We start from the raw sequence: 15,546 nt of genomic DNA on the forward strand, positions 1-15,546 counted from the left end.
TGAATACAATGAACAATTTTTAGTCTTATATAATTATTATTTTTGAATATATACAGAGTCCATTTCTCTAGGAAGAAAATGGGAAAGTAGAGAACAGTGCTTTCATGGTGAGGAACCAGCTTTCCCACACATACTGTGTATCTCTTGGAGGAATGTTTAGCATATTGTGTTGTAATGCCACTACTCTGCCAACCCATGAGCATAAGGCCTCAGACCTGCACATAGAGTCTCCTCTAGAGAACTAGGACTATTTGGTTGACACTGGCCAAGCAGAGAAGCCAGTCTGCACGCAGGATGTTTTACTAAATAGGTGAAGCCAAAACTGACATGGCATGAGAGTTGATTGCCAAAGATCAAGGAGTCAGCATGTTTGGAAATGTACTCTTAGGTAATTGCCGCTAAAGATGAATCTCCTCTCCTGAGGTGCCATATGGTGTCAGTAAGAGAGTTAAAAATGAAGGACATGGTTTTCAACTGTCTTCTGTGCTTCCCCTAGTGTAGTACATGAGCTTTGGAGAGTTGTATAACTTAAACCAAATTATGCAAATTTATATTTAGGTGTATTACTCTTTCTATTTCTTTCTTGCCCTTCTCATTCTTCTTCTAAGTTAGCATATAACTATATGCCTAAGTTGGCTTCTAAACTCTGGGTTTAAGAAATCCTCCCACTTCAGCATCCTGAGTAACTTGGACTGCAGGCATATACCATTCTGACTACTTTTTTGTTTTTGTTTTTTTTAATGATGGTGATAAAACCCAGGTGAGTGCTTTACCACTAAGTTATACTCCCAGCCCCCTCTCTGATCTTCTTTTATGAGGTGAGGTACTGGAAGTAGAACACAGGAGCACTCTACCATGAGCTACCTCCCGGGCCTTTTCATTTTTTATTTTGAGACAGAGTCTTGCAAGGTTGTCCATTTTAGGCTGGCTTTGAACTTGCAATCCTCTTGTCTCAGCCTCCTGAGTAGACAATGATAAGCATATACAGTGCACCCAGCTTTTCCTTAGTCCTAAATAAACTACAGTATTTTAATTTTTACTTCAAGGAACCAGATGGTCATTTGTCTGTACTTGGTCCAGAATGCCAACCAGAGGAACTGCAACCCCAGACGCCCAGTGTGTTTGTCTCTGTGACAGTCAGTTTAAAGTCCCCAAAGGCAAGGGAAAAACAGGACTATGTGGCCCAACTGTCTCCTGATCATCTGGAAATTTTCCTCCTAATGCTAAACTTGGCAGACCTGGGTTGTATTTTTATAGGAAAAACAGAAACCTAATACATATGATTCATTGCTCTATCCTTAGAACCTTTCTAGCACATCATGCTCACTAACAACTTGTAGAAGGTATAAATGAGCGAGTATATGTTTATTAAACTGTGTCTTTCTGTGTCCCTTTCACTGTATTTCATAGCCAGTATGAGGTGTTATAGAAAATTATAGTGAATGCTTAAATTTTTAAAAATTTATTACAGTAAATAACATTGCCATTAATTCCCCTCAAAACACTCCTCCTTGCTTAAAATCCCATCATTCTTGCTACCTTCCAAAGCAATTCTGGAAGTTCTTGTTCATGAGTGTTTTAAGTTGCACTGTTGTGGCTGCCTCAATGTCCTGAAAGGATTCAAAATGTTTACTTTTCATGGTCACATTTTGACTTTGGGGAAGAGCCAGAAGTCATATGGTAACATTCGTCATATGTTTTGTCACAGCTGCGTATGCTATAGTACAAGTAACATTATTCGTACCCAGGTCAACACCCACTCTACACCGTCTATAACATGGAAACTGAGCTTAGGAGCTCTGGAGGACACAAGAACGGATAAGACATGGTACCTTGCTTTAGGAGCTAAAAGTCTAGTGGAAGAGAGACATGGAAATAAATAACTCTCTTTAAAATGTAACCTCAGGGATGTCTGTAGTTCCTTAGCTCATTACTGTTCTCTCTTTTTGTGAGCATTTTTCAATTTCACTCTCCCCGAAGAGCACTTGTGCTTTTGTATCTCGTCTTCCCTGCCTGAGTCCCTCCCTCGACACCATCCTCATATTCCTTCATATCAGCCATTCTTATTACTCTAATAGCTCTTTCCTCTCTCTTTTAAATAAGCTTTGAGTTTGTCCTTCTTGACTGAAGAAAAGACTTCCCTGGAGGCTTTTCTTTGATTATCTTTCAAGTTCAGTTTCTTTTCATTTTCTTTCCAGTTTCTCTGTACTTCAAGTTGGCTGTTCTTAACTCTTGGTAGAATTGCCCTTTCTAAAGTTTTCCCAGAAGATATTTATCTGGTGTAGGGTTTTTTATTTGTCTGTTCTTTGTTTCTGGTGGGGTGGGGATGTTGAACTCAGGCTATACACCAGCTAAACATGAGCTCTGCTACTGAGGAGCTATAATCCCAGCCCCTTTAGAAGATATTCAGTAAATAAATGCTTTATAAGTAAAGCGGAAAGTCTGTGCCTAATGTGTTGGGCTCCCCACCCCTTAACACATGATATATTAAGAAACTAGTTAAGGGGCTGAGGATATAGCTCAGTGGCATAAGCACCTGTCTGGCAAGTGCAAAGTCCTGAGTTTGATCCCCTGTACTGCCAAAAAAAAAAAAAAAAAAAAAAAGAAACTAGTTAAAATTCTTAAGGGTGGACATATCCAGACTGACTCATAGACAATATATATTTTCTCATTAAAACCAGATGCATGTAGTGGCACATGCCTATAATCCCATTACTTGGGAGGGAGGCTGCAAGGAAGATTGCTGCAAATTTGAGGCCAGCCTGGGCTACCTAGTGAGTTCAGGGCCAGTTTGAACTGCATACTAAGATACTGTCTCAAAACACACACACACACACACACACACACACACACACACACACACACACATACCAACAACAATAAAACAGATGAAACAATAAATAGAGTTACTCAGAATCTGAATTGTATAGCAAAGTTTCAGTAAAATGAATTAAGGCAAAAAAAATGCTATTTAAAGGTTTCCAGTTTTGTTGAGAAAAAAAGGAATAAATGAAAAAAAAAATGAACAAAATATTATTTTGCATGTTAGAAAATATTTTATTTTTAATTATAATTGTGTAGTACTTATAATTTATGAACTTTTTATGTACAATCAGCTCATTTGATTTTCAAAGTTGTGAAGAAATCAAGTTTTATCATAACTAAGAGAGGAGCTCAGTGGTAGAGCAGTGCTTCACAAGCGTGAGGCCCTAGGTTCAATCCCTAGCACCAAACAGAAAAAAAGACAAAAAGAATAAAAAAGAAAGCTTGAGGTCAAATGAAGTCTCAGGCTAGTAAGTTCTCCTTGTACGCAGCAGATCTAGACCTCAAATCCAGATATTCTTACCTTTAGGATCTGAGCCTTCTGCTTCTTCCTGTTATACAAGAATGAGTTATTTCAGGCCGGGCCTGGTGGCACACACTTGTAAACTCAGTACTTGAGGCCAGAAGGATTACTGCAAATCCAGAGCCAACCAGGGCTATACAGTGAGTTCACGACCAGCTTGCACTACATAGGGAGACCCTGTCTCAAAAAACAAAAAGCCATTTATATTTGCCTTTAAATGGGCCTCTACCTAGTTGAAATCTCTGAATCACAATTTCTATTATAGAATTAATTTCCATTAAACTTTTGACTGAAAATTAATCTACCTCTGAAGCAGGACGGAACTTTTTGCCACAGAGAAACCAAATCGTAGCAACCACTAATGCACACAGTGCTATTTGAAGAGGAAGAACTGGAAGCCCCAAGAAATGGCCTCTAGATCTAAATAATTGTACTGGATTGTAAGAGAGCTTTTAATGAGCTCTCTTTCTAACACTCCCTCAGTGAGCACTTTCCAAATTGTCTATGTCCATGACTTAACACGCTACATGAATGTATCAGAGAGTTATGAAGTGAACAGAATGACGGCTTGACTCTTCAATGAAGTTTTGCATTTTATCAAATATTTGGAGTGACAATACAGGGTAGCTTGATACTTTTTTTCTATTTGTTTTCCTTCTCCTCCTCCTTTTTATTTTTCTTTCTTTTTCTTTTCTTTTTCATTTTTTTTTTTTTTTCCAGTTCTGGGGAATAGAACCCAGGCCATACCATGCTGGGCAGACAGATGTTTTATCACTATGAATGTAAATCTTTAGCATTTTTGATTAGCAGGATTAGATGGCAATGACAAACTAAAAATTTAAACAATGAGGCATTACCTCGAAAAGTCCCCTCTAGTCACACCTACATCCACATTCCACTGAGACCAGGTCTCATAATGGTTTCAGCTGCCTGCTGTACTGAGCCACAAACTACAAATCAGCCAGCAGTAAAGACAACTTTAAGAATTTTTTATTTCCTGTGACTTTCACATAAGACTAGAATCCAACTAACAAAAAAGTTTCTTTCCAAAAGTTTATTTTTAAAACAGTTCTTCATCAGCCTATTATTATATCCTGGGCGTTTGTGAATTGGGTGTTTTGTCATGCAGCGTATGACAGTGTCAAAATCAGGTTTTAAAAATGTGATAAGGTCTCTTATGATGTGGATATAAATTTTTATGGGCTCTTATTTCTATCATAATTTACTTGTAAGATTTTACCTTTGCAGACTAAGATGTGCCATAAAGCAAAGATCTTTGAGATATGTCTGCATCCTTTTGTAGCACAGGGCCTAATCCAAAATGCTTAATAAATGCAACAGGCTCTTCTTGTACCCCTAGAATTTTGTACTAGTTCTTGTTCTAGCTGTTGGAAAAGCTTTTGATCTAAAACCTCTTATGGGCAGTTTACACGGGGAATATAGTGTTTTCCTCAGAAAAGAGGCTAAATTGTTAATCTTGACTTTAATATTTCTTGTACATTGCTGTATTTTTCTGCTCTCAGTAGTAATTTCTTGGAAGCGATAAAAGATTGTTAAGCACTTAATCATGTCATTTACATTTTTTTTTTTCTTAAAATTCCTTTCTTCAAATTCTGCTCTATTTTGGAGGGGAGATTACACCTTTTCCTAGAAACCTTTTTGCCTACTGTAATGCCCTAGACTGGACACAAACCCGGGTCCTGAGCTGGCCATGCTTAATCAACCAGCCATATAGTTTTGGTAAAGTTTCTTCACCTTTTAAACCTCAAAGTTTTTATAAATAGAAATGGAAAGTTTAGCTTTTATTTCCTCTCAGGGCATTTGCTCTTAATATTTATTGACATAAAACTAGTGTTCAAAAAATACTCATTGAAGGAAGAAATATTAACCTGTTGTTCTGGTTTTTTTGTTTTGTTTGTTTGTTTATTTTTGGTTTTTTTGAGATAGGGTCTTACTATGAAGTCCAGGCTGGCCTCAAACTTGTGGCAATCCTGCACCAGCTTCCTGAGTGCTGGGATTACAGGTGTGCACCACCACACCCAGCTTAGCTCTTTTTTTTTTTTTTAACCAGTAGATTAGGCCAGAATTATAAAGATCTCCCTGAAATCAATAGAAGGAAAGGAATAGCCAGGAACAGGGACATGATAATGGCCCTCCTGCTGGAAATATTCAATATGTGATGTCATGAAGTCCAAGTCCGGAAATCTTTAATAAGGTTATACAAAGCTCTTTGGAGAGAGTGGTGAGCAGATTTTGATTCTAAAACTGTGAAATTTTCAGCTCTTAATTTCATGGACATCAACAACACTAGGAGGGGATTGAAGAGATGTGTTCTCTGTACCCTACTAATCATACACAATTATGGCAGGGAAGCACAACAGACCATTGACCAACTGAGAAAGGCAGACACTGTTGGAAATCTTCAGGTAATTTATATTCCCTTATTTTCTCTGGGCGCAGTGGTGCAAACCTGTAACCCCAGCACTTGGGAGGCTGAGACAGGAGGATCACAAGCTTGAGTCCTGCCTGGGCAATTTAGTGAAACCCTGTCTCAATATAAAAAATTGAAAAGGTGTATATTTCAGGGTATAGAGCCCCTGGGTTTTATTCTTAGTACAGGGGAAAATTTTTTTTAAAATATTCTCCTAGGTGCTTTTCAATTATAGGTTTGATTATCAAATTTACCAGTACTTTGGAAATTTCTACTTTTTAAGATCTCCATTATAATTTAGTACAGAGAAGGAGAGAAGTCTGGATGAATTAACATAGTAATGTGATTATTCTTGGGGACTGAGATTACTGCAAAGAGACTTCCATTTCTACTTTACACCCTTTGGAATTATTTGTATTGCTTTTGTTACAAAAATAATCATTTTAGTGTGCTGTATTCTTATAAAATTCAAAGAAAATAGATGTCTCATCCAGAGAAGTCAGGCAATGGTATGATTCTCAAAGAACTATTCACAGGGCAGGAGGTGTAACAGCCCAGTAGTAGAGCGTGTGCTTAGCAGGTACAGCATAGCCCTGGCTTCCATCCCCAGCACCCCCACAAACACACACATATACAGAATTATTCTCTTACCATCATGGCTTAAGTTTTTAGACATTTGGAAGAAAATTATTTTGATTCATTTTTCCTTTTTCACAAGTATTTGATTAGTATGTCTAGATTTTTGTATGTTTAATCTTTTTCAAGGGAGAAATTTTAAACATGATACAAGGCAGATGATTAATGAATGTTGAGTGAATGCACTGAATAAACCTAAGTTGTTTTCTATTCAGAAACTACAACTTTTATGAATAATAGTTTGGACTCTGAGACAGGTTTTCCTAATAAACTTAAATGGTTTTATAATATTTCTAGAAGTTACCTTACAAAATTCTCTACTTATTTTCATGGATTAGTTTATACAATAAAAATCTATTAAACATATAAATTGTATATAATATTTCAGTTTTAAAAAGCATTTCGTGTTGACAAAGCTCTTTCATATTATCTCATTAACTATTCTTCATAACTGTTCCTGTGCTGCTATTATCTGCATTCAAAGGGAATGATTAAATGAGCAAATGGTTGCATGGATGAATAAATGCTTAGCTAAGGTTCCTAAAGGTAAGAAATGATAAAGGCAGGTTTAGTGTTCATTGGCTCTGTCTCCCTGGACTGCTGTTGGGCCCCCTGAATCCTGTTGTCTCCCTAGAACAAAAGAGCACTGCAATGCCTTTTTCTTCTTTTTGGAGGCAGTAAATAAGTGTGTCATTTGTTTTAGTAAATGCTTGGCAAGAGAAGATAAGAAACTAAGCCAGATAAGGAATGTCTGCTTGCTGCAGGTATGAGTGAGTATCTTAGTTTATAACCTATCTAGAATAAATGTTATGATTACTATGAATAAGTCTTTGCCATTTTTGAGTAAACAAACTCATGTTTCTTCTCCAGTGTTAGAAAGAAAATTTTCCCCTGGACAGAGAGGAAAAATATTATATATATATATATAAAATTTCATGTCATATATACAAGAGTGTATGAAAGTTTAAATCTGAAATATTCATATCCTTTAACTCTATTTATTGAATTTCACATAGATATACTTTGAAGAGAGAAAAAGGAACATTAAGTTTTCGGCAATTGGTCAACTTTTTTTAAATTTTTATTTGTTTTGTTTTTTTTTTTTTTCCCCAGTACCGGGAATCGAACTGACAAGCTTGCACTTGCCAGGCAGGTGCTGTGCCACTGAGCTAAATCCCCAGCCCCTGTCAGCTTTTACTAAATCTGTTTTCCTTGTCTCATAACATCTTTATTGAGTCTCTCCCTCTAGTTCATTTATTTGTTTTTAGAATTAAGCTGCTTGCTCCAGGAGGAAACTTGTTTATATGCAGAGAAGAGTCCCCTCCCCCTACACTTCATGTGGTGGTCACATGAATTTTTATTAAATTTCTTTGGCTTTGCCTGTTGTGTTCTGAGCAGCATTTTCCCTTCCACCTATTGTTCATGGGAATTGTTCGTTCACAGCTGCATTTACAAACTGTTTATAAACTACATGTTTCCTTTGCAGCATGTACTTCTAAAAAACACAACCTGCCCTTAGTGGGTCCCGTTGCTGTGTAAGCAGCTGTTACAGGTGATTAGCTGACATCAGTGGTGAATGATAGCTCTTGAATAAAAGGCATAAAATCCTTCTTGTTCCATTTTTCTGTTTAAAACTTGAATGTCCTTTTTTTCTAAATTCTTATTCTTAGTTTTATCTGCCTCTTTGTACTGAAGTATTTACCAACATTATGTGTCAATACAATCCTTGATTAATGTACATTATTTTGGCTTTAATTTTCTACTAATCTTACATGTATTTAAGGTATTAATATCCATTTATAATGTTCTTTTGATTTTTTTTCTTTTGATTATTAGTGTAGAACAAATCCTGTTGGATATCATTCCATAAACCAGTGATTTGACTTACGGAAAGTAAACCTAGGTAGTGAAAATTCCTACCCCTTGGGCTTAGGGCATTATTTTAAATGTCAAAAACTGCCTAGAAAAAAAGTCAACTATATTCCCTTCACAGATAGTTAATAACAACCAAAATTTTTTTTAAAAAATGCTTTTATGTATATATTATGTGACAGCATTAAATAAAGTTGTCTTGAGTTTCTAACACAAAATACCTAATAGAAGTCCCTGTGTGCCAAAGATACAGCTCATTTTTGAAATTTTTTCTGGGAACACATCATTTAGAAATAATTGCTTTTAGTTCTGTTATATGATTAAGCTGTAGTTTTCTCGTTTTTTAAAGTACGCAGCAGTTACTACTCACTTTATGGGAGTCAAGGAGCATTGTGGGAAATTATTACTGTTGCTCTCTTGTCTTAATTACAATCCTTCCACCTCCAAAGGCTGCAGCCGTAGGTCAAGCTCCTTGGCCTCACGGGGAAGGGCTACTTCTCCTAGGGCTCCCCTGACTTATCTTTGCTTTCCAAACATCCTGAACCGCTTGCTTTCCAAGAACTCTGGCAGGTGGTCACCACTTTTGTAAATGCTAAACTTTGCCCAGAATCCCCTTCCTCCTTGGTCTTCTATTAGGAATTCAGCTGTAAAAGCCTCCCTAGTGCCAGCTTTCTTCCCAGTCCCTTTGGGATCAGTGTGGTCTCCTGTGGGAGGCGTCACATCACCTGGGAACTTGTTAGAACTAGCAGTTCTCCTGTCACACCCTACACCTAGTGAATTGGAAAGTCTAGGGTAGGGCCTATTAATGTTGTGTAACAAGCCCTTCAGGTGAGTCTGCCCTGCAATACTAAAGCAGAGATAACTTATATTCATCTCAGTAGCAAGGCTCTCATTTGTGGTTTTTTTGTTTTGTTTTTCATTTGTTTTAGTGTTTTTTTAGACAGGGTCTTCCTTTGTTGTCCAGACTGGCCTTGAATTCACAGTGTTGCTCAGGCCTCTCCTGCCTCAGCCTCACAAGTACTAGAAGTACAGGTATGCACCATTAAGCTCCAGCTCTCGTTTTTGTGGTAGTTGCTCAATAAGGTTTTCATCTGGAACCAGTCCTTCTGATTGAACAAACCCAAAACATTTGCCTAAAACTGGTTAATTAAAGTAAATTAGCCTGAAGTCAATTTTACTTATTTACTTAATGGTTACTGCTATGATTGACTAATTCACCTAAAACTTAGCCTCCTTTGAGGGTTTTTTTGAACCTATATCAGTTTCTACACCTAATATTCTTGAAGCCACTAATGAAGTCTCAACTTTAATTAGAAATCTGAAGTTCTTTCTACCTGGCTAAGTCATTACATCTTAATAGTTTCCATAACAAATTAGCTGTAGGTGTCCCTCAAAGCATTATGAGTTCCTTTCGACAAAATCCTATTTTTCTTGCTTCATCTTACACAGTGCCCTCTGGGTAGCAGATACTTGACAAATGCATATTGATTTCAATGACAGCATAGTAAAATAGTTGACAGGATAGCCTGAAGCCAAACCTTGTTTTTAAATGCCACTTCCTCTACCTACTAGCTGTGTGACTTTGGGCAAAAATTTTTATGCCTTCAATCACTTTGTAAAATGGGCATAGCTTTCAGCACTATCTTGCAGTGTTATCCTAGGATAGAATACCTATGTCAAGTACCCAGAGCCATTGTAGGTGTATAGTAAATGCTTGTTACTTTCTTTATTTTTCAAATCATTTTTCTGCTTTTTGTCAACCTTTGTACTTTTTCCTGGCTTGATAATGTCTTCTTGAAGCCTATGAAAGATACTTAAATTCTCATGCAATAAAGGATGAGGTAAAGAGTCATGGGTAACTTGATAAGATTTAACAAAGTAGACCAAGAGTTAATATTAGTTCAATTAGTAAAAGTTGAGATGTGGGACAGTGTTTCAGATTTTAGTTTATAACCTGGAATTAAGCCAAGTGTGGTGGTGCATTCCTGTAATCCCAGTACTCTGAGAGGCTGAGGCATTATGATAGCATATTCAAACCCAGACTGTGCAGCTTTCCAACTTAGTGAGACCCTGTCTCAAAAATAAAAAATAACAAAAGGGCTGGGGCTATAGCACAGTGCAAAGGCCTTGGGTTCAATCCACAGTAGCATATAAACACAGAAAAAGTTGCCAGAAGCTGGGTATGGTAATACACATCTGCAATCCTACCTACTTGGTAGGCTGAGGCAGGAAGCTAGAAAGTTCAAGGCCAGTCTGGGCAACTTAGTGACCTTGTCTCAAAATAAAATAAAATAAAAACCTCAGCCTGGAATGGTGGTGCATTCCTATAATCCCAGCACTCAGGAGGCTGAGGCAGGAGGATCATTGCTAGTTCGAGACCAGCCTGTGCTACAAAGTGAGCTCAAGGCCAGCCTGAACTACATAGTGAGACTCTGTCTCAAAAACACACACACACACACACACACAAAAAAAAACAAAACAAAACAAAAAAAAAAAAACCACCTCAGTTTGTAGACTACTTGCCTAGCATTCATTCTGGGTTGGATCTTCAGTACACCCCTTGCACCCCTATAAAAGAAAAGAAAGAAAAAGTGGCGAGGGAAAACCTTGCTAATCCCGGTCAAAAGAAAATAAACATCGAATAAGACCTATCAAACCTCATAATTACTGTAACAATCATACTTGTTTGTATAACTTTTAGATGATTTTCCCCATGCAACTGGTGTTTTCCCAAGCCAAGTATGAACTAAGATCCTTTATTTCTGTCCCTTTGGGACCCCACCAATAATTAGTAGCTCTGCACCTCACCTCTAAAGACTCCCCACTGCCCCCAGAGTGTCTCATTAAGTGTTCCCAGACACATTCACTACGTATGGCATAAGCCTTTTCTGTCTGCTGATTTTTGTGATCTTCTATCTGGCTGTAATGTTCATCTTTGAAAGGCACTGGGCAGAGACAGGGCCCTGAGAATCACACTCAGAATTCCCGCCCCTGTCCCACTGGTCTCTTGCCCTTCAAACACCTCCCTTTGCTTGGGAGGAACCACTCCTCAGAGCCAGGGAGAGACCCCCTGAGGATGGCAGGCTCCCCCTCTGTGGGTCCAACATGTATTTGACTCTTGGGAAGCCTTGGCTTGCATTTAAGTGAGACAGCCGCTACTTCCTGAATCTGTTTTAGGTGCTCTGCTCATGGTGATTGCGGTAACCCTGCAAAAGTCCCCACCCTCCTGTCAACCACGGAAAGTGTCTGGCCTCTTCCTACAGCACGGCCTTGAGAACCAGGGTGCCTGTGTCTCCCTAGCCTTCTGTAGCTCTCCTGGGGCGAGTTCAGGACAGCAATGCATTCTTGGAAGAATTACATGTTAAATATCATTTATAGTAAAAGTTAGAAGGTAACCAGTCAAAAGACAAAATTAAAAGTTACCAGTACAGAATTTAGGGCCTGGATTATTAGTTTAAAAAAGCATTTCATCTAGTGCTCTTCTATTCATAAACCTGTCCTAGTCATTATTATTTTCCTTAGAACTTTGGAGAAATCCATTTTTTTCCTACCCACAGTCTGTTTTTCTTGATAGCTCAAGGTGCTAATGACTTCCTCTCCTTGGACCCCTTCGAATTCCTGTGGTCTGTTTTATGCTAGGGTTTAGAGCTCTGTTGTCTCCCCCAGAGGCGCCAGAAAAGCATCTTTTATTTAGATGCCTAACAGGGTTAACCCTTCAAATATCTACAGTTTGGGATAAATTCTCAGATGTCACCCACTGAAACTGAGGCACTGTAGTGGGGAATCCTATGCTCCCCCAAAACTGTCCTCCCCATTTTTAGATGCAAAGGTGGAAGTAACAAGAGGTGGCCTAACTTGCTGGTCTTGATCACACCAGGAAAGCCTGACTGGAGTCTCTGGTTTCCTGATTATTGAACACCCTACCACCAAGTATCTCTTGTCCTGTCCCCCAATTTCTTCTACTATGACTCTACCTCTGCAACTAAATAGCTACAGGAAGAAGAAAAATGCTAACCCAGCAGCAGCAACAGAAAGCAATAGATGGAATAAAATGTTTTGATAAAGATGCGATGCTACTTGTCATAGGTGAATATTAGAATATTCACATTCAATATTATTCAGGTAAAAATAATAAAGAAATAATACCCAAGTTTCCCACAAAACCCTAGGTTTATTTCCTGCAGCAGTGAAAAGCAGATACCTAAAAACAGAGAAAAACCTACTAACCTCTAAGGCTGAAACTTGGCAAAGAACTCAGCCTGAGACTAACTTAATAATAATAATAATAATAATAATAATAATAATAATAATAATAATGATACAAGACCTAAAAGGAGTATAACAACAAAATGTCAGTGTCAAGTTCACTTCTAAGTGTACAAAACAATAAAGCCACACAGTACAAAAGGGAGGAAGAGTGTCATATCCTTCCAATTACTTACACCCGCCTCTGGTGAGTTATGCACATTCTGCTATAAAAATAAGATGTTCTTCCGAGAATTGCTTTGTTGGTGTTGTTACTTTTCTCAGGTGTGTAAGTTTGTTTTAAATGTGCATTTCCATATTTTAGATAAATATTCCAAACAAGTTTTACCTCCTCATGAATCACAGACAAAAAAATTAACTCTAATTAGTGTTTTGTTGGTGCTTGTGATTTATGTGCTTAGCTTTGAAGATCAAAACACAGTGTGTATGTGTTCACATGTTGCTTACTTTCTCCCACACACTCTGATGTTATCTGGTTGTTTTCTAATTGAAAACATCAGCATCAAAAATATTTAGTCATGGGCGTCAATACATATAAAACCAGAGTTTTGGGGTAGTTCAAGCAGGAGGAAGGTACAGAGCAGAAGCACTGGCTTAGATATCAGAATCTAACAGTAGTCTGCAGCCTGGGGCAAGAAAATTCTTTGGGCCTGAGTTTCTTCATCTATAAAATGGGAATTAAGCACAATACTATATGGAAGTTGCTTAGCACAGGGTCTGGCATAATGTATATATGTGACATGTGTATAATCATGGTTAAAAACATTGACTCTGAAAAAAAATAAGACTCTGGAGCTAGGCATCCTGAGTTCAAATCCTAACTTCCCTAATTGGGTAAATTACTTAAATTTCCAATGACTTTGCTCCTTCATCTGTGAAATGAAAATAATTATAGTGTTTATCTCATAGAGTTGTTGTGAAGATTTAAAGAATTAAAATATGTGAACCTCTTAGAAAAGTGCCTGGTATACACTAGGTAGCATTATTATTTGAAAATTGCACTGTCCAAAATAGTAGCCATATGTGGTTTTGAGAATCTGAAATGAAATCCTATGTTGTGCTTCAAGCACAGTAGACATGGTGGATTTCAAATACTTAATATAAAAATGTAAACTGTCTCAATAGTTTTTCCTTTGATTATATGTTGAACTGATATTATGGATATCACTGATATTATGTTAAATAAATTATTAGAATTAATTTTATTTGTTTCTTTTCATTTAATGTAGTTACTGGAAAATGTAAAAGTGCAAATGTGGTTTGTACTACATATATATATTACAGTGTTGTTATAGAACACAGAAATATTAAAACAAAAATTTTATCAAAGAGATCCTTACCTTTTAATTTAGTTAAAAATTCAGGATATTTGTGGTATCTTCTTTTAGCATAAAGAAGTGTTGAGGAAAAGCAAGGGAATTACACAGTGCTGAGTGAAGTCAGAACTGCCAAAGAACTTAATGCAGCCAGTTTTCCAGAACTTGCTGTTCCTTTCTCCTCTACAGTAAATTCTTAAGTTTGTGATTACATTTTAAGACAGATATAGGCAGCGGGCATGACTACATATGCCTGTAATCCCAGCAGTCTGGGAGGCTGAGACTGGAGGATTGTGAGTCTGAGTCCAAACTGGGCAGTTGAGCAACTTAGCAAGACTTTGTCTCAAAAAATGGGGGTTGGTGCTGGGGATACAGCTCAGTGGGAAGGCCCTGGGTTCCATCCTTGGCACCACAAGGCGAGTGGTGGGTACAGACACAGGCAAACTAGAGCATACACTTGGGTAGACTCCTAGGAAGATGACACTTTCTCATTGCTGTGTCACAGAAGGGAAGAACTGTGGGTGGTTAAGGATGGGAACATGTTTATCCATGTGAGGGAAAGCCTTAAAGGAAGGCACAAACACTGTTCTTAAATTCTAGAAAGTTTGTCATGTAGAAATGGAACTGACACAAAGTGTTCAGTTAGGTCCAAGTTACAGAAATATTTCAGCTTTAATATATGCAACAGCATTTTAACAATTAGTGTTGACCAACAATGGAATGGACTACCTTTTAGAATATGCAAGACTTTGTCACCAGAAATTAATCAGAGAATTATAAAGTGGTACGCAGATGACAAACATCCAAAAGCTTTTCAGATTCTGAGATTTCATGGTTAAGGCTGTGATACCAACCCTGGAATAGAGCTGCCAATTCACGCATCATGACCAGAATAACTAGAGTCCTGCAGTTTTCATTAGGTTTTGTAAGAAGATACAGAAATATACTGGTGCTAGCTCAAGAAAGCAAGAGTTATTGTGGAGGTACTTATGATAGGCAGAGAGGACTCACAGGGGCACAGTGACAGAGCAGGCTTGACACAAACTGTGACAGGAGCTGGGGTGACACTTGCTAGCCTCCTCTCAAAGGCCCTCATCTCTTTCTTCCTTAGGTTACCTCTGCTTCTCTCAGCACCCCCAGTTCCTCCTATTCTTGCAACCAACTGATTCATATAACTCTGCTCACTCACCATCCCCGTTCCCTGACAGTTGCAGCTTGTCTTTCAAGGCTTCCCTAATCTGGAACCTATCCTATGACTCTAAGAGCTTGAATCCTCCCACCTACATGTTTCAGTCTTTCATTTTCCCAATGCCAGTTTCATGAGAGGAATGCTTGGCTCAGCTTTTCTTTTTGAGCCATGTCACTGGCCACAGGATGGGTGGGTATTTTTTGGGTCAAATGGTGTCTTTGTTTTCTGTTGCCATAACAGAATACCTGAGACTGGATGATTTATAAAGAATAGATGTCAGGGCAGGTGCAGTGGTATATGCCTTTAATCCCAGCTACTCAGGAGGCTAAAGAAGGAGGATCATAAATTCATGGCTAATGTAGGTTGTTTAACAAGACTGTATCTCAAAATAAAAAAAAGGCTGGTGATGTTACTCAGTGGTAGAGCACCCCTGGGTTCAATTCTCAGTATTGGGGAGGGAGAGAGAGAGACAGACAGACAGACAGACAGA

At 38.0% G+C, this 15,546-nt stretch overlaps 1 protein-coding gene across 3 annotated transcripts in view; it reads left to right on the forward strand.

Moving 5' to 3' along the window:
• The window catches only part of Mrpl1 (mitochondrial ribosomal protein L1), a 108,369-nt gene that overhangs the window by 5,797 nt on the left and 87,026 nt on the right, over positions 1 to 15,546 (forward strand). Inside the window, exon 1 of one of the 3 annotated variants that reach the window (XM_013516258.1) lies at positions 7,160 to 7,183. The exons of the other annotated variants lie outside the window; for them this stretch is intronic. Coding sequence (XP_013371712.1) covers positions 7,180 to 7,183 — 4 coding nt within the window. The 5' untranslated portion in view covers positions 7,160 to 7,179. Of the gene's footprint in view, positions 1 to 7,159; positions 7,184 to 15,546 lie in introns of those variants that run through there. 3 annotated transcript variants of the gene reach the window in all.

Source organism: Chinchilla lanigera, unplaced genomic scaffold, assembly GCF_000276665.1.
Source record: "Chinchilla lanigera isolate Chin_1 unplaced genomic scaffold, ChiLan1.0 scaffold00032, whole genome shotgun sequence".
Lineage (NCBI taxonomy): Eukaryota > Metazoa > Chordata > Mammalia > Rodentia > Chinchillidae > Chinchilla > Chinchilla lanigera.